The sequence below is a fragment of the Daphnia magna genome, linkage group LG7, assembly GCF_020631705.1.
Source record: "Daphnia magna isolate NIES linkage group LG7, ASM2063170v1.1, whole genome shotgun sequence".
NCBI classification, from domain to species: Eukaryota; Metazoa; Arthropoda; class Branchiopoda; order Diplostraca; family Daphniidae; genus Daphnia; species Daphnia magna.
Window position 1 is genome coordinate 3916582 of NC_059188.1, and position 19434 is coordinate 3936015.

General features: G+C 39.7%; 3 protein-coding genes and 1 pseudogene across 3 annotated transcripts; 2 read left to right on the forward strand and 2 right to left on the reverse strand.

The window, feature by feature from the left end:
• Positions 1–1536: 1536 nt before the first annotated feature.
• On the forward strand, positions 1537–7307 carry LOC116927325 (sodium/calcium exchanger 3). Its single transcript, XM_032934338.2, has 10 exons — positions 1537–2952; positions 3022–3721; positions 3802–4021; positions 4094–4185; positions 5059–5216; positions 5557–5656; positions 5720–5851; positions 5955–6113; positions 6526–6697; positions 6972–7307. The coding sequence occupies exons 1-10, from the start codon at positions 1594–1596 to the stop codon at positions 7174–7176; spliced, it is 3297 nt and encodes a 1098-aa protein (XP_032790229.2). The 5' UTR covers positions 1537–1593; the 3' UTR covers positions 7177–7307.
• Positions 7308–13990: 6683 nt separating this feature from the next.
• Positions 13991–14559, reverse strand: LOC116927326. Its single transcript, XM_032934339.1, has one exon. The coding sequence runs from the start codon at positions 14456–14458 to the stop codon at positions 13991–13993; it is 468 nt and encodes a 155-aa protein (XP_032790230.1). The 5' UTR covers positions 14459–14559.
• Positions 14560–14644: 85 nt separating this feature from the next.
• On the reverse strand, positions 14645–15427 carry LOC123474242. The gene is made up of 3 exons (XM_045176175.1): positions 15178–15427; positions 14822–15099; positions 14645–14737 (listed from the first exon to the last, which is right to left on the reverse strand). Exons 1-3 carry the CDS (start codon positions 15425–15427, stop codon positions 14645–14647), a joined length of 621 nt encoding a protein of 206 aa, XP_045032110.1.
• An 825-nt stretch (positions 15428–16252) lies between these two features.
• On the forward strand, positions 16253–17290 carry LOC116926948 (annotated as a pseudogene).
• Positions 17291–19434: the final 2144 nt, after the last annotated feature.

Sequence of the window (19434 nt, forward strand, 5' to 3'; positions counted from 1 at the left end):
ACGCTGTGTGGTATCTTTTTAAGTATTATTACTTGTGTCAGATCGTTAGAATCGGACGGAACGTAAAGTCGCGGGTCAAAAAGACGTCAGCAGGGTTTTGTTACAAGCCTGATGGAATATTCAAAAGAACAAGCCCCGTTGTCGAAACAGAGATGCGGTTAATACCGCCAAATAGAGGGCTACAACACAAGGCCCTTCCGTACCCCAACTAAAACCAGAAAGTTTTATAACATAGATAAATACGGTGTCACTCGTTATATTCCAGTGAAGACTCGACAGTAAATCAGTGGTAAAAAAATATACAGTATACTGTACATGGGATTCACATCGAATCTGGTTGATTCGATGCAAAGGTGCAGATTCTCATAACTAGCACTTAAGCAGGATAACAATTTATTCAACTTATTATTACAGAAAATAAAGCATGTTAAACACCATCATGAAATCACGACAGTTGTAACAATATATTACGTTTAATATTTGTTGAACTTTTCAGTCGCACTTCATAAAATTTTCTGAAGACGTTTGGGACTTTGGGTACGGATCTCCTTTGGTTAATGCGGACAAATATGGTCGTCATAAGAAATTTTGTGAAAGCACGCGTCAAAAACTCGTCAATGACAATGTGGTAGCTAGGACTCGAAGAAAAAGCGAATAGATTTTATGTTTGGTGAAAGCGCACAAATAAGAAGACACTTGAACTTGAACCTTCCAGTGCAAGCATTTAGTCGCATACGTCGAAACGGCAGTAAATTACTTCATAAAGCAGCAATGGCAGCAAAGGAAATGAATAACTTTGAAAGTACGTCCTGAAAAAAGGCTATATCCTAATTCTGCTAATTCTCCGTTGTTATCTTTAATTGATGAGGCATGCCTCGTACGTTGCCATGTAGGATAGGGAGAGCTGTGTGATAGTTGGCCAGTTTTTCAAGTTAAAGCAAATAAGTTCTCATTTTGAAATATCCGAAGGTTGCTTACGAAAGAGATTGCTGTAACGTGATTGCATTATGCCAGAACATGATGTCATGCAAAGCGTTCCCCAATATAGCTCCTCTTATTAAATCTGTAACGCCTAAATATCGAGTTACCCATTAAGAATAAATTAGGTACGTTATTTCATATTGGATATGACTCGTTTTTTTTAATATTTCGTTCGTAACATTTCACAGTTTTTAAAACACACTTCTTTTAACGAAAGTTCCCGTATCGTTTCCGATGATGCAGTAAACGGCAGCAAAATAACGCACACTGGCAATTCGATATGAAGTCGCAAAATCAAACGTGATCTTTTGGCAATTTTCAATTGACGTATACGATGTCTGTCCCATAAACAAAAGGCCATCATGAAAAACGAAATCATGGGGCCAGTCACGTCCCGAGTGGAAATACATTTTTAAGCAGCTAGTTATAGCTGGGCCTCGTGAAGCCTGGTGTAGGCATGCACTGTGACAAATTAGTATTTAACGCATTAGTTATGGATCATCCCTCTGTTAACTGCGACAGACGACGACCAACATCTTTAAATACAGGGGCTTGAATCTTCGCAGTTTATTGGAAAACGTTGAGCTGACAGTCACATCAAACAAGGACGTAATGGCTCCGTTCAGTAATTCAAGCAATTCGATCAACTCGAGTGAAGTGACACACACAGAATTATTCTGTTCGGATGGAATCCTTTTGCCGGCATGGCTTCCGCTGCAGAACGTGAGTACAGGCACTGTTGCTTTCCGCGGATTAGTGTACATCGCTTCGTTGGTTTATCTTTTCGTCGGAGTGGCTATTTTGGCCGACAAGTTTATGGCTTCGATTGAGATGATAACATCCAAGAAAAAAGTAGTCAAAGTTAAAGACGTCAATGGTAAGATCCAAACGGTTGTCGTACGCGTATGGAACGAAACTGTTGCAAACTTGACGCTGATGGCTCTTGGATGCTCGTGCCCAGAAATTCTCCTATCCAGTATCGAAATCATTGGAAAAGGTTTTGAGGCAGGGGAGATGGGGCCAGGATCGACAGTTGGCAGTGCGGCTTTCAATCTTTTCATCATCATCGGTGTTTGCAACTGGGCCATACCAAGCGGCCAGGCACGCAAAGTTAAACGGGTCTCCGTTTTTTTAGTTACGGCTGCTTGGTCCATTTTCGCTTATCTTTGGCTATACCTCATTACAGCTGTCATGTCCCCGGGTGTCATTGAAGTATGGGAGGCTCTAATTACTTTCGCATTTTTCCCGCTCACCGTGCTCTCCGCCTACATTGCGGACAGGCATGTTCACATTTATGATTACATTTCGAAAACCTATCGTATGGGTCGAAATGGTGTCATTGTTGAAATGACCACTGACGAGACAGAAATCGTGAAATCGGAGCCTAATAACGACAGAGCCAGACACTTTGATAAGTTTGTAGGAGAGGCTGAAAGCGATGAGGTTAGAGAGTTCGAGAATCATCGAAAGGCGTTCATTATTCTTTTGAAAAACTTACGCCGGAAATATCCAATGCTCAGTTCCAATCAGCTAGAACTGATGGCCACAAAAGAGTTGCTCGATCGAGGATCTAAGAGCAAAGCGTTTTATCAAGTGATGGCATCCAAAATGCTAACTGGACGTAATGACCAGTCCCGTCATCTAAAACTGAATTTTACTGAGCTGTTTAAAGAATTTCATCCATCTAGCAGCTCACCAGCAGTACCATGTCAAAGCAACGATAAGCAAATCACAAAAGTATTTTTTAGTCCCGGTCACTACACTGTCATGGAAAATGTTGGCCACTTCGACGTGACTGTTGTCAGGGAGGACGGTGACCTAGAGAAGCTCATATTCGTTGATTACATAACCGAAGATGGCGACGCCACTGCCGGTAAAGATTTTGAAGCGAATCACGGAACCATTTGTTTCGAACCGGGTGTTATATCCAAGACTATCACTATCAAAATCATTGATGATCAACTATATGAGGTAATTCATTCATGTCTAGTATAATAATGAAAATATGTAATCAAATGGAACTTAATTTGGAATTCCTAGGAGGACCAATATTTCTACATACGACTGCTAAACATACGTTCGGGGAACCGCTTCGAATACCTTTGCGGGAAAGGCGAAATCGCCGACGATGCTTACATGATTGCGGCAGATATCCATAACGGGTCAGTTCCATCTTATTCGATGACACTAGATGTTGGCCCAGAAGAACCAGCTCCACCACGCTATTCTGTCACAGCCCGAGAAATCCTTAGCGCATTAAAGTCGAATAAAAACCTAAGACGGCCGTCGTGGTTTCATTATGATGAGAGCGATAGAGAAGTTTCAACAGGAGGCGATGACGTCTTCGTGGATGCAGCATCGCAGATGGATACCAACACCATTAGTGGAGACAATCAGATTTTTCATGAAATTCAAGAACATGAATTTCAAGCTTCAGAGGCGGAGACAGCGAATAAATCGATGACTTTTTCATCGTCTGCAACAACGTTGGCAACTTCCGTTTCCTTTTCTTCGGGTCGTGTTAGTCTCAATAACATTGGTGGAAGCAAGGCAAAAGGTGTTGGTGATCGCAGGAAATCTGTGGAATTTTTGCAAGATAATAATTCACCAACGCGCCCAGCTTCCTGCAGTCAAGTTTCATCGGACAGCGAAGACGAATCAATTTTTCGCACCGAAACAAGATGCAATCAGACTATTGAACCTTCTCTACTGCGCTTAGTTTTCCCTTCCATGGCCACAGGTTCATTTGCATTACTAGAATCAGGTCTAAACAAACATTTATATGTCAATCTGTATTTTTCTTGGTTTGTTGTCTACAAGTGATGATATTGGATGATGACCATCGTGGAATCTTTAGCCTTGCCGAGCGCAGCGTCTGCCTTACGGAAACGGTAGGCACCCACTGTATGCTGATTATTCGAATCGGAGGCTCCAGAGGCCGAGTGGCGCTAAGTTATCGGACAGAAGAAGGGACGGCCAAGCCAAATAGGGACTACCACCACTGCCAGGGAGAAATCATTTTCGAAAATGGCGAAACTGAGTATTTAGTCACTGCAATAAATAAATCAAATGGTATCTGTATAATAAAGTACTATCTTTTACAAATTCATAGGAAAAGCATACCGATTCAAATTATTGGAGAAAGTCTGTACGAAAAAGATGTTCTTTTATATTTTACTATCGGAGAACCAAGATCAATAGCAGGTAAACCTTTTCATTGCTTACATCAGTGGTGCGCAGGTAAGCTTTAATTTTTTTAACGCAAATCCCTTGGAACCGATTTTTTTTAAAGTTAATCTGAACGAAATTGATTGGCTTAGTCCATAAATGAAACAAGGTTTGTGTTCAAAATGTTAGAAATTATGATTGATTGCCAACTGGGTGGAAGTTGGTCAGAACTGTTATGGTTGGTCAGTTGTTATTCTCCCTCGTAACTTGAAAAAATGAATTCTCCTTTCCACCGGTGAATTGACTGGGAAGATTAATTCATTGCTGTTCATTCCTCGTAAGGACGTCATGTGAAACGTGTAGGTGGAAGAAAGAGCCTAAGCTAACAAAACTATTTCACGGTTAGATCAAATTTTTAAGGAAAATGTGTTCTCTTTTGAAACGGGTATATGTTTCTCTTGGCACCGACTCAGTTTCATTTGATTACCCAACCGCACCCATCCGGTAGCTGCTGGTATATAAAACAGAGAGAATGTCAGTTACTTGAACAGCCACTCCCGCGTGCGAGAGTTCTTCCTGCAGGGAACTACCTCGGTCATATAAATTACGTATTTGGATCCATGTCTATGGAAATCATTTCGATGCATCATGTTACAATATCTCTTCCTTGTTGTGCATTAGAAAAATTCTTTTCAACGTAAAGCTTTTATTTTCTCCCTAGCTGAAATTTGGTAGACCTGTCATGCACATAGGCTGACAACTATTAGGTCGTCAAGATATGCATTTTGATGAATTTAAACAACTTAGTTAGCATTGTCAAACGGCGTATCATGTTAAGCTCGATTTTAGGCATCGTTTGTGCAACTATGCAAATGTATACGGACATAAGTTTTTACTTTCTATAATTAGAAGGACAATCAGAAGACGGCATCGATGACTTGGAAGAATTAAGCATGCGGGAATACAGTCAATTAACGGAACAACAACGTGTTGCGTTAAGAGGTCGAGCCCAGCTAGGCGAGGTTACTACAGCAGTTCTTCGTCTCAAAGAAAGTAAACAATTCAAAGTGGGTTTTTTTCGAATTTTTTCAATATTTCTTTGATCTTTGATTTGCTTTGCAAAATGATTTGGAGCAATGGTGGAAAATAAGCAATAAAACCGAGGCTTTCTTAAGCATTATTAACAATTTGGCTCGTTGCTTCCAGTACTTTTAATTAACACTTCGAAATAATTTTTAAAATGTGTTACGCTAATATAAATTGGTCGTCCCTGTGTTCAGGTCTGCATTTCTTTGTTTTTAATCATTTGAAGGGGCAATACCTACTGTATGTCAAAAGTTGCTCTTCGCCTTACGTGTGTATGTGTTGCAATCAATTCACTATTTTTAAAAAAGTATTATTTGCCAGAATACTGTTGATAAAATGGTGTCAAGGGCAAACAAATCTTTAAAACGTGGAACATCTGCTTGGTTGCAACAATTCATCGATGCTATTCATTTCGAAGAAGGTAACCTTGCTAACTATAAAAACTGCGTAAGAAACTTAATTAATCAACATGCACCTTCTATAGAAAACGAAGATGTAAATTCTGATGAAACTGGTGGCTCTCAAGAGAAAATCGTCATAAGGAATTGGAAAGATTACGCATCCCATGGATTCACGGTGTTTTGGCGACTGGTCTTTGCAATCATTCCACCAGAATGTAAGTTTGATCTACTGCAATTACGAAATTTTATTGGGTCCAGCTTATGCGATCGCAGAAAATCTGGCGTAAACTCCTGGTTGTAACTTTTGTTGCTCTCAAGGTATGGGTGGTGGCTACCCATGCTTCTTTTCGTCAGTGGTCGCCATAGGAATCATGACTGCATTAATTGGTGACGTAGCTTCCCATCTTGGCTGTACGGTTGGACTAAAAGACAGCGTTACCGCCCTTGCGTTTGTTTCTTTGGGGACGAGTCTTCCAGGTCGGTGCTTAGTTGCCTTTTATTATGCATTAGCCTACTTAGGCTATAGGCTTAAAATTCTAGAAAAGGTTTTTAGCATTAGAAATAATTTTTCTACGATTATTGTACAAATGCTTTGAGTGTGTTGCCTCGCAAATACTTAAAACATGACAGTGCGCTTAAAAGACCAAATCTGTTCCAGTTTTTCCAATAGGAACTCAGTTGTTTCGAAAGGCAAACATTCAATTTTTAGTGCATGTTTTTCGGGAAGTTGTTTAAAAACGAAATTCATAAAGACGGCGATTAACTAATGAAACACGGTTCTGCGCAGTTCTAAAAATATAGAATATAAAAAATTTTTTTTAGAAACTTTCTTTTGAAAAAATGTTTTAATTCCGATTCTTAATCGACATCTATTTACTGTTTATTTTAGATTTGTTTGCCAGCAAAGTCTCGGCCGTACAAGATCAACACGCCGATGCGTCGATTTCGAACGTCACGGGAGCGAATGCGGTAAACGTTTTCCTTGGCATTGGAGTAGCCTGGACGTTGGCTGCCTTCCATCATTCCTACAACGGCACAGTATTTTACGTCGAAGCTGGAACGTAAGTAAAGATTTTCTCTTGCAGGTGTAACGAACCCCAGAGAGAATGAACATGTGCTAAGAAGCCTGGGTACAAGCGAGTAGGTTAGGCTATGCTTAAACAAGGGCTGCAGAAATAAACGCGCATTAAGTCACTGCCTGCTTAATCCTAGCCAATTAAGAAGAAGGGGAACATCACATCCAATTTGTTGTTCATGCAATACTAGTATTTTTTTTACTTAAACAAAAATGTTGTTGGTATTAATGGTTATTAATTCTGAACTTTTTCAAAATAGATTGGCATTTTCCGTGACTCTATACTGTGTTATGGCACTATTTGCTGTTCTACTGCTTACGATTCGGCGTTGCGATGCCGTCGGGGGAGAACTAGGCGGCCCCCTGAAGTACAAACTGCCCACCACAGTTCTTTTAGTAGGATTTTTCATCCTTTATATTCTTTTGTCATCGCTAGAAGCTTACGAAATAATAAGTGGCTTTTGAAATCTTGTCGTATTTTCAATCTTTAAGAAATAAATTGTGTTATCAGAAGTTTTCCCCATTTACCCATTTTCAGGTCAGTTCATATTACCGGTTACTTATCCAAATAAATGCCGTCCTAGTCGTATAGTCAATTGGATTTCTTTTTCTTTTAGGTATACGTTTGTTTGGGATTGATTTCTCGTGATAAGCGTTGGCATGAGTTGCGTTTGTTAAACCTAAGTAAACTATGATAAATATTTTTACAAAACAAAGACGTTGCATTCCGATTTATGATAGTAGCCTAGCCTACACATGGTTGCACTCTTATCAGTCATTCTTTTGGTGTTGTTTACACTCTTACCGTATAAATGTGTATTACATGTTTACGCCAATAACGATCTGCAGCATATATAAAAAAACCTAAGGTCGCATTCCTCATCCAGCCTCGGCATAAATATGTCACGAACAACGAAATACTCATGCTTCTAAACTTTTATTTTAATTTAAATTCGTAATAATTAGTTTTCGCGATCGCCATGGTTGCAGTCACCAAAGATACATTTACGCAGGCATTGTTTTACGTCTTAGGGTCCTTAGGGAATCTACTTAGGGATCGGCTCCGATTGGCTCTAATCGAAGTCACCACCCCGCCCGAAAAAAGCCCTTCGGGGCACAATCAGGGGACCACTTTGTCAAACGGGGCGGGACAAAATTCAGGGATTGTCCCTAAAAAGCTGCGACACCATTTTCTAAGATGGCGGCTGTAACAGTTTCCGGGCAGAAATTGGTTTAGGCGGGTAGTATAGGGCATAATAGAGGTTGTAATCGAGTCAAACATCTCGATTGATTATGTTTCTGTTTAAATCTATTGGTTGCAATCCGGGTTACATCTCCGATTACGGACCTCGATTGGGTTCGGGGCGAAAAATGTTTCACCGTGAATCCCACCCCGATGCATCGAAATGGTCACCCTGATAGGAAAATGAGCACTTCAGTTGGTTCGGGTCCGATGCCTAGATCTACTTAAGGCGTGCGGGATACTCGTGTGGATTGCTCAGGATCCATCCACGGTGGAATCCTCGATTATGGACCTCGATTGAAACTCGATTTGAGTTGGAACCAAAAAAATTTTAACCCTGAACCCAGAAGCCCGCAGTGAGGCCCCGAAAATGCCCACCCCGATTGGCAAAAAACGCCCCGGTTGGCTTGGGGCTGATCCCTAACAACTATGCCTGTTGTAAGGTGAACAAATCAGGAAACAGAGACAGTAGCGATCAGCCCCGATTAGCCAAAATCGAGTAAACCAACACACCCCACCCCGGAAAAGGGCAATCGGGGCCGAATCGGGGTGACACTTTGTCATCTGGGGCAGGGTGGGTCAAAAATCGAGGATAACCCGCTTGCCCCGACGCCATTTGCAAAAATGGCGCCTGAATTCTAACTACGAATTCCAACTACAGGGTCGGGTTTTTATCGGGGCGAACTCCCCGAATTTCATCATAATAATCGATTTTGATCGATCGATTGATTACAATCGGGGTTGCATCCCTGATTAGGCCCCCCGATTGAGATCGGGGTTCAAAAATTTTCACCCCAAGCCCCGAACTCCCCACCCCGTGCCCTGAATTTCGAAACCTGATTGGCAAAATGCGCCCCATTAGGGTCGGGGCCGATCCCTAAGAGACAGAGACAGACTCACAGAGAAAATAATTGTTTGATAGAGCAACTGCTTGAAAATTGTTAGTTTGAAGAACATATTTTCAATAAAAAACCCCACTGGGGTCATACTCTAGCCTTTGCTTAAGCACAGATTATATTTTTAACTTATTGTTTTTTTTTTGTTAAATAAAATTTTATTCTTGAACTTACTATGAACTGTAATTCAACTTATCTTTCAAACTTCAACTCATTTTTCGCTTACATTTCGTTCTTAAGATTTTTCAAATATCTTCTTTTATGCTTATGTTAGAAAACTGTTGTAAGCCAACAAATAGTTAACAATAATTTTCTTAAAATTCGTTGCTTAGACTAATGCTAAAGGCTACTGCTGTCCTAGGTTTGCTCAGTCTAAAAGGATTTTTTCCTCTAGTGTCATGTGTAGTAGCAATTGGCCCCGATTAACTCAAATCGGGTTAACCGCCCCTCCCGAAAAATGACCTTCAGGGCTGAATCAGGGTGGCACTTGTCAGCCGGGGCGGGGCAAAAATCAAGGTTACCCTGATTGCCCTGACGCCATTTCAAAAAATGGCGGAGTAAGGCGAATATTAAAAAAAGGGCGTGATTGGCCTACTAGTACCAGTGTAGTTGTCTTCTGAGTTTAAACTTAAAAGTTGGGTCGGGTTGGTTATCGGGGCAATCTCCCTGATTTTCAACAAGGTCTCTGAGACGGCGTCTTAACGTGCAGACGATAAATACGCATATGCTAAAGGATAGGGCCTTCCAAAGAATCGATTCTTTTCCGGTCTTTAGACGATTCAATACTTCACCTTCTAGCAAACACACACTTCACATTTCCCTGAGAGATTTACCTTGGTAAAGATGGAAGGCTATGCCGTGGTTATGGGCCCCAAACTGTTTATTGTTTCCCCAGGGGTTCCAGCCGGGTTTTGATTGGCTGCGAATTGGGTAGAATTATCGTGTGTAAACAGGGGAGTTGTTCGTTTTCATTCATTTTTTATCTGATTCGCCGTATTCAACTTCGTGCCAATGGGTTGTTTCTAAATATGTAGGTTTGTTTATTAATTTTATATATTTTTTTGTTTGATCGAAATTCAAATTTTGGTCGTGAATGTCGGGTTCTGATTGGTTGGTGGCAGGTTGGTGGATTTAGGGACCCTCCTGTGCCACGGGTTTTTGTTTTTTGGGTAAAATTTTATTACAGTTAGATTCTCCATGTAAAACTCAATGGAATAGGGTATTTTTTGTGATGAAAGGTTGGTTTGTTAATTTTTAATTTCTGTTTGTTTAGAAACGACGAGGGCGGCTGTCGTTTGTCATTTGTTTTTTATGCTGCCATGGAGAGAAGTGGAAAACGTCAGGTTTTTCGGTTATTAGATTGAAAATAAAATAAGTTAAACAAAAATTCAGAAAACTTCTGACCTAGAGAGAAGAAAAATGGCGAGCGAAGCGAGGGGTCGCATTTTCAACTTGGCAACCCACCGACGGTTCAGCCCTCAGCCCTACATAAATCTCGAAGGCCGACACCCAGTGGCGTTTTAGTAATAATACGTAGTAACACGTAAACTGTTTACGGATTAAATGTGAAGTATTTGTTGGCTAAATGGTGAAGTATTGAATCGTTAAAAGACCGGAAAAGAATCGATTCTTTGGAAGGCCCTATCCTTTAGCATTTGCGTATTTATTGTCTGCACGTTAAGACGCCGTCTCAGAGACCTTGTTGCTGATTTTCATGTTAACAATCGATTCTGACTCGATAGATTGCAATCGGGGTTGAATCCCTGATTTCGTACCCCAATTTAACCGCGATTGGGTTGGGGGTGCAACATTTTTCTCGTCAAGCCCCGAATTCCCCGCCCCGATAACAGAAATGTGAAACCCAATTTGCAAAAAAATGCCCCGATTAGAGTCAGGGCCGATCCCTAATGTCTAGTCAATGTTTTGATTTTTTTGCTTATGAATTAAACAAAAATACTAACACGTGAGAAAAGATGAAAAACATGGATGAATTCGAACGTGAACTTGATTTTCTGAACAAATTCGTAAAAAATGATCTTGACAGTGACGCGAGAATGAATGAAAGTGGGTGATATTGATTCCAAGTATACTTAGCACATGGGGCCAATTCTTAAGTATACTTGGGATAAAAAACACCGTCTTGCGTCACGGATGCCACCCTATCGGTATGGTACCAAAGCTCAACAGTCGCTTCGGTCCCACCCCTACTAACCCTATTTCGGACATTGAGCGATGAGTTGAGCGGAGAAAAATGAGCGGCGCTCAACTCTTTCTGGCCTTGAGTTGAGCGGACGACAAGTCTGGATAAAAAATGATCCCATACTTGCTCAATGGGATTAAGTATGGGCTTTGGCGTATTTATTTTAAGAAATACCTTGAAATAAACTTTTTTACCATATTTTATTAAATATGATAGATTTTGGAAGAATTATTATACCTTTCGATTTCTTTCACTCGAGGGGGTGTAGGGGGGACCCTACACATCTTTGCTGGATGCTTAGGATCGTTGGGCTCTTGATAAATGAAAACCTCCCATAATAGCAAAAAGCAACCCAGGATAATAATGAATAATAATGAATAAGCGTGACGAACAAGAATATTGCCACGGGGACAATCCCAGGGCTGTTCACGTCATCTTACTACTTTATCGAATCGGTTACCGAGTTGCTGGCTGGATCGACACCACAGCGCAGACAACGGTTCACTTTTCGTTATCGGTAGCTATTCACCACTTACTATACCCATAGCGCCCACCACCACTCTACGCGAAAATATAGCACACTCACAAGACAACGTTGTGTGTTTAACATACACGGGCTAGCTACTACTGCCACAAGGAAGGAAACTTCAACCAACACCGTCGTTCCTGTCCCGACGTCTTCATAACATCTCTCTCTCTCTTTCACGGGGGCTTATGTGAAAAAGGAGAAACGCAATCACGTATTATATAAATATCGGCAAGTTTTAAAAACTTCAATTTCGACTGCTTAAAAAGGGCAATTTCAATTAATTTAGTGATACTAATACTGGTCGATGGAATGTCAATTGAGGAGGAATTTTTATGATTTGTAATATCGGATATTAAGCCATACTTGCCGTAGTTTCAACGTGATTTTATTGAAAATTCTGCCATTTAAAATTTTTCATATTTTTATTTGTAAATTTTTATACTATTGGCTACTTATTGAGATAAATTAATCGTTGTATTGATTAAATAGAATTTTGAGTTTTGGAAGGGTTCCGATCTAGTGTTATTTGGGTTTGAGCAGACGACATTTTGTTTTGACAGATCAATGTTATGGTTATTTTAATCATTCATTTCTCAGTTTTTTCTCATTGCAGCCCGTTTGTTGTCTTCAGCAGTTCGATTCAGAATTAAAAACTAAATCGAATGAATCAATTAATTTTTAAAACTATGACTGTCCGGAATTAGCAAAAATGTCCGGGGAATTAGAAAATTTTTCCGGAATTAGCAGATCGGCTATACACACATTTCCCATAAGGAAGTCTGTTAGCCAAAACAGTGTCCGAATTTGCGTTTTTACCCTACATTAACTCAATTTTGAATACCTTCTTCTGGTATGGTACTTGGTACTTGGTGCACTTGCTTCTTCCTAAAAGACAAAGGGGTCCATTAATACTTTTGTTGTCTGGATTCTTTTTTTCACAGTATTTCACATGCACATCTTGATCAGAGGAATTTAGCTGATTTGATTGAACGCCTTTTGTTCTTAAACTTAATAAGTTTATCAAAGACCAGCTTCAGCTTCTTTTTTGCTTCATAATCTCTGATGACATCTAATAGATCGAGTCACGAAACTAGGTATATTTCCCAATCCCGGAGAATTTTGAAGAAATGCTCATGGCAGAGATTATTACGTGCTTGAAAAGATATGTTCAGCGTGTTTTCAACGTTTCTGGAGAATCCCCCGTTAGCCAAGAAATTTGGGTCGGTTCTTAAAAAGCATATAATTTCTTTCAAATTGTCAAATATATCCAAAGAAGGAAAGAGAAAGTCGTTGGGTTTCGAAGTTAGAAACCGCCTGATTGACGGCGCCATAATATTTAGCATGCATGCGAACAGAATCTCGCTCAAGGCAAATCCATTTCCTTCATTATAATCTTGCAAAGCAAATCTTAGCGACCTTGCACCTACCGCTGCCTTAAAATCTTGTTTTTTCATGCGAGTATGCACTTTACTGATGGAATTCGAAGCTTCACGTTCATCAACAGCATCGTAAACTCTTGCCCAACAGCAGATTTTTTTTTCCCCAGTTTCTGTAAATCTTCCCTAAATTCACATGGCAAAGATGATTTCGTCCTTGAACGACCTGATACAGTTCGTCAATAGATTTTCTTGTTAAGAAATATATGTTATTTTTCTTCAGAAATTAACTTGTAGATGAATTGCCCAAAGTCATTCCTTTTGGGGGCTAGTAGGTTACTTTTCAAAAAGTAACATTTAAGAGCAGGTGAAATATATTCAATTAGGACAAAATATAAGCAGTAAGCAAACGAAACTGCCTCTCTTTCGTCCTCCAGTGATGGCATTTGGACTTTGGGCTGGTTTTATTCTGTAGACGGCGCGTTCGTTTCCCAGTTAAATAGGGAATAGTTCGTCATATTCGGTTTTTGGGTAGCGTTCGCATTGTTTCTTTATTTGAGTTTTCCGCTCTTCTTCTTCTTCTTGTCTTCATATTGCGTTTCTTCGAAAACTTCTGGTGTCGGTTCGTTTAACGGGCAAGACTTCGTGGTATTTGTGGTTTCATCGGTGTTATCAATTTCTTGAACAAGGGGTTCATCGAAATGATGAGTCACAACTTGTTTACGGTTTCCTTTAAGTCGACTCTGTTAAAAATGCTTGAGTTTTCAGGACGTTTATATTACCCCCCCAAAAAATAAGTACCCCTACTATCTGGTAGGTCATACCCAAAAGAGGGGTTTTAGACAGCACCGGATTAGAGTTTGGCGGGCCCTGGGAAAAATTGATATCGCGGGACCTTTTCCCACCTTTTTTCAAGAGATTTTCTATATCAACAAGCAAGACATTCAAAAGATGCTGAAAACATTCTATTTTAGAACATATACATTCAATACACTTATCAAATAAGTAATTTATGAACATTACAGCAATCACTAATTAAATTGGAACAGATCGAGATTTTCTACTAGCAAAATCACTGATAATATCATTGAAATCAATATCGTTAAGTAGATCGGACTCGATGCTCATCAAATTGAAATTATTGAGGCGGTCCTCTGTAGTGCTTGCCCGGCTTTCATTTTTGATCCGCTTGAGTTTTGAAAAGGACCGCTCTCCTTTACAGTTGGTTACCATCATGGACAAAAATATACGAAGAGCAATCTCGATGTTCGGGAAAGATGATTCTAGACGATTTGATTTGATTCTTGAATACAGAGTCTCAAACAATGTTTTCTTGCTGCCTTTTTCATCAGGAGATGATTCTTTCTTCTGTCTTTCTTTCACTTCGTCTTCAACGTAATAGACAAATTTCAGACATTCTAAGTAAAGATCCGTTGGATCTACGTCACCACAATAAAATCCTGCGAGCTGTTCACATTTGCTTTTGATATCAGCGTTACTCATGTTGTTTAATTGTGTCAAAAAAAAAAGAAACGGTCGTTAATTTGCTCGTATTAAAGCGACGCTTCGCGTAGATAAACCTTCGTTCAGTGAATCAAGGATTGGATAGAAGATTTAGACTCGGAATTTCGTATCGCCAGTTAAATTAGCGTCAACAGAGGGTCCTTCATTACGTGTTACACGAACACTTCACTTCTTCGCTCGTTGAGTGGTAAAACTGTATTCAGCCAGGAGCCTTTTTTCTTTAGCCTTCTTAATACAATCATCGAAGTCGTCTCTCACCTATTGAATAAAAGTTTTCAAGGAATTCATAAGCGACACTATATCGGATAAATTTACGTCCTCGGATTGTAAAGTCTTGCTTACCATGTTGAATCTTGAGAGAATGCGGTTCCAAATTGGAGTCAAAATTACATATTCGAGTTTATTCATTTGAGAAGAAAGTGACTTGGCTTCGATGATCGCTTTTGGATCCTCTTCTTCGTCATTTGCTATTAGGTTTAAAGCAGATTGGATTTCATTGTAGCCACTATCAAGAGCGCTTACTGCATCGGCATTAGCTGAACATCGTACATCAATTAGTCTCTTAAGAACCACTTTACCTCCAAGGGCTTTAAACAAAATATTCCATCGATGCGGAGAAGCTGAAAAAAATACGTATGGGTTTTGTACAAACAAAAAATACGCCACGACGACGAACCAACACTCTGCCACTTTTAAACCAATCAAATTGAGAGAATGTCCACCACACGGCACATATTCAACTTTTTCATTAACCGCTTTGATGCGAGCCTGCAGCCCGTTGTACTGGCCCGACATATTGGATGCATTGTCATACGACTGTCCTCGACAGTCCATCACATTAATTTTGTAGGTCTCTAAAAATTTAAAGACACAATCGGACAGATATTCGCCAGTGTGACGAGCAATCGGAATAACAAAACCACTTAACAAATCTCTCAACTGGTCCATTTTGTTTCACGTAGCGGAAGGTGAAAGTTAACTGATCGACGTGAGTTACGTCTAGGGTAGAGTCGACACTTATTGAAAAGTACTTGCTTTCTTGAATTTCTGCTATGATAATTTTCAACACTTTTTGTCCCATAACATCAATAAACTCATTACAGATGGTCGACGATAAATAAGAGGGAATCCCACGGCCTGCATTTCCATATTTCTTGATATGCTCATTTAAGAAGGAATCAAATTGAGCTATCAGTTCCAAAGTTCCAAGGTAATTTCCATTGCGAGTGGAACCTACTATTTCATCGTCACCACGAAAGCCGAGTCCTCGATTAGCCAAAAATTTTATCGTTGCAACAATTCGTTCGAGAACTTGAATCCAATAATTTCGTTCTTTTTCATGCTGTTTAACTGATTCACAATCGACACGACGAACTCTTGAAAGTGATTTGCGTTCGATATAAGTGCGGATACACTTGACGTGGTGAGCACTTTTTTCGTGATATCCAAGCATAGTCGAAGCGTGTTTCCAGTCGGCAAATCCTTTAGAAAAATGGTTTTCTTCTTTAGAAAATAGAACGCACACAAAACAGTAAACACATCCTAGCGATGGCGAGTAGATTAACCAATCTCTAGCCACAATTTCTCAATTTGGTAATTTTCTTTTGAACGAATCGGCATTTAGTTTACGATTTACCTTTTTGCCTTTGGCGTTGTAAACTCGCTTTGATTTCAAGAAAGCACCGTCATTGTTTTGACAAGCAATCGGACCCTTTTCAATCCAAAAGTCAACTCGTTCGGATGAAAAGGGCTGAAGCCACAAGCTGGGATCAGATGATTGATTACAATCCAAATTCACTAAAACACATTTGGAGTTGGACACGTTGCATTGCAGGACCCACTAAAGAGGTTGAAATTAACTAATCAATCGTTATCGTGTCTCATCAACTGTTTTTTTTCTTAGACTTCAGCTGAAACCACAAACACTAACGTCCCTCGTAGTGGTCTTAAAAACAAAACGCCTGTGGAGGTAGAAGATCTGACGAAACCAGCTCCCCCCCCCCCGGAAAAAAAAACAAGAGAACAAAAAACAATGACAAGCGGATCGGAATGCTTATCTTATCCAATGACATTCCTAATGAAATTGGTCCTAATAACTGGCTTACTGATTTAAGCATCAATGGGGCGATGGGATTACTCAGACAACAGTTTGCGGATATTGGCGCCCTAATCAGCTGTCAGTGGGGAGCCATTTTACAATTCGATCGAGCTGATTCACAAAAATGGATTCAGATTATAAACATACATAATAACCATTGGGTGATGGCTGCTCAAGGTTTCGGAATCAATCCGAATAACGTGTTGCTTTACGATAGTCTCGATACAACTGAGCCTCATCCTCACGTTGTGTATTGCATCGCTCAACTATGCAAGACACCAATCGGAAAGCTAACTATATCTCTTATGCCATGTCAAGTGCAAAAAGATGGATTAAATTGTGGGGTATATTCAATCGCATTTTCTACTGCCCTTGCTTTTAATTTGAATCCATCTGAAATGCGATTAGACACTGCCCGTATGCGCGATCATCTCAGAGATTGCCTCTTGTAAAAAAAAATGGAGCCCTTCCCCGTGTTAAAGTCCACCATTTCATGCAAAAATTGGAGGCCTAAAAAAATCGTATCATTTGATTTATTTTGCAAATGTCAGATGCCCTGGTACGATCCAGACTGTGTCGTAAAAAAGTACAAGTTGCTCGTTGTTTGTAAGACATGCAAACTCTCGTTTCATGATGGATGTGAAAAAATTCCAAAGAAGGCCCTTAAGTCTACTAAAGTGGATTGGATTTCCTCAACTTGTCAGAAAAATTAATGAAGGCCCTTAAGTCTACTAAAGTGGATTGGATTTGCTCAACTTTTCAGAAAAATTAATTTTTCAGTTTATTCCAATTTCCAATCAACTGCCTAGTGCCTACCAAGATGTTAACCCGAAAATACAATCAAGTAATTGTTTTAATCTCTCGGTGTGTTGAATTTCATTTCATCGCGATTCAGCGCGCAACAGAGTGTAGACACTAAATAATTCCTAACCTGCATTTTGGTGTTGAATTCCAAACCTGCATTTTACCAAGGGAGCAGCTCGGTTGAGGAAAGTGCAGGGCCCCTGCACTCCGGGTTCCTCACTTTACCCCCCGTCCAACCTGCACCTGCACCCTGCAGTTTACCGACACCCAAGGAAACCAGCACGAAGAACTCAATCTTATTTACGCTCTGGTCTCACTATCAAGCTACTGAGGTATTTACAGCTATTTATATCATTAAACTTAAATATTGTCACACGAGTTGTATTTGAACAAGAACAAATGAATACAACAAGTGATGACTTAAATCCATAGCCTTCTCTATTAAGAAAGCCGAAAGGTTGGAGCTTTTTTTTGAAGCAATTTTGGCTTCCCTACCTCCAATTTTGCCCATCCTTCAAGTGTACCCACGGGAGCCGTTTTATCGCCTAGTGGCGATTTTAAAAAGTTAACTTTTCGATCGATATGAATTCATTCCTTCTGGAATGAATGAGGCATCCCTCAATTACACATGTTATGCCCATTCTCGCCGAGCCGGAGACAAAAAAACTTTATTGTACGGCTGCACGTGTTGAATGGCTGCGAATGAACATATGCAATAAACAGGAATGCATGCCGTTCCGTGTAACATCGTCATTAAAATCCCTCACGGCAAAATATAAATGGGGCGTTCATAAATTACCGCTCAAAAATCCGGGTGATTCTCCCCCTCCCCCCTACATCATTTTTATCACCAGATGGCTCCCGTGGGTACCCTTGGAGGAAGGGAATGGGAGGAAAGGTGAGCAAAATGTGCTTCACTTTTCCCACATGCAAGGGATAGCGTTCCTTTCGGCTTTCTCTAATAGAGAAGGCTATGCTTAAATCTAAACAATGATTTTATTCGAACAAAAGGGGATAACCATTACCAGCTCCGGGAGCTCCCCGATAGAGTCATCTAACACAGATTCGGGGCAGCGTTTTATACCGTCGCGCGAATTACTCCCCTTCCGGACTGCGTATCTGCATATATTTCTTAGAGCGGACTTCTCCCGATAATTTCTACACCACGATCGCAGCGTTGTCCAAGGAGCGGATGACTCATCTCTGCAAAGAGATAACCAATCTTCCTTTTCACCCGCGACAATATAATTAAACATTGCCCCTATTTTCAGATATCTACAAACCAGCTACTAGAAGAAATTGTCCTGGAGTTACGAAGTTCTTTCCCCTCTGTAGTTTCTTACCACCCAATGAACATCAACGATGGTAATATTGATGCATACGACATGTCTTTAGATGATAGTAATGATATTTAATTGTTTTTGGATAGAGTGTGTATTTATTTGACAATGTTTTTTTACAGAATAATTTTTTTATTCTTACGTTATTCATTTGACAAGGGTTTTTTTGCAGACTCATTTTTGTTATGTTACTAAATCTTTGCTATTTTAATTTTGTGTAATGTTGTGTAATGTTTTTTATCTATTCTGTTGTTTCATTTGACAATGTTTTTTTACAGACAAATTTTTTAAATATTACGTTATTCATTTGACAATGACAAATATTCAATTTAGAATTTTTTTATCTAATTATCGAATACATTTTTTTATTTTTATTTTTAAATGGTGTGTAATGTAATTACCCCTTTTTCTAATAATATTAATTTACTCTTAACTTTACTTTGTACTTGTTTAATCATATTAACAAACTTAGAAAAAAAATCACATTTAAAATAAACACGCAAAAACTTATACTATGAAATATATCATATGTTAGGCCAGATGCTCGCCTCTCAAATATGGGTTAAACTCACGGGGTTAGGTACAAAGGTGGACTTAGGGAAGGATTTTGTCGGTCAATAGCTGCTCTCCTCAATTGGGAGAAAAATAAATCGAGCTGCCATGGATCCAAGATTGTTCACAACATCATAGATAAATGCCTATAAAATTAAAAT

Coding starts and splice junctions, on each gene's coding strand:
- LOC116927325 (XM_032934338.2), top strand. CDS start 1,594: ATGGCTCCGTTCAGTAATTCAAGCAATTCGATCAACTCGAGTGAAGTG. Junction 4,186..5,058: donor AGAACCAAGATCAATAGCAG/GTAAACCTTTTC, acceptor TTCTATAATTAG/AAGGACAATCAGAAGACGGC. Junction 5,657..5,719: donor TGCTATTCATTTCGAAGAAG/GTAACCTTGCTA, acceptor CACCTTCTATAG/AAAACGAAGATGTAAATTCT.
- LOC116927326 (XM_032934339.1), bottom strand. CDS start 14,458: ATGAGTAACGCTGATATCAAAAGCAAATGTGAACAGCTCGCAGGATTT.
- LOC123474242 (XM_045176175.1), bottom strand. CDS start 15,427: ATGGACCAGTTGAGAGATTTGTTAAGTGGTTTTGTTATTCCGATTGCT. Junction 15,100..15,177: donor ACATTCTCTCAATTTGATTG/GTTTAAAAGTGG, acceptor TATTTTTTTCAG/CTTCTCCGCATCGATGGAAT. Junction 14,738..14,821: donor TTCTCTCAAGATTCAACATG/GTAAGCAAGACT, acceptor TTTATTCAATAG/GTGAGAGACGACTTCGATGA.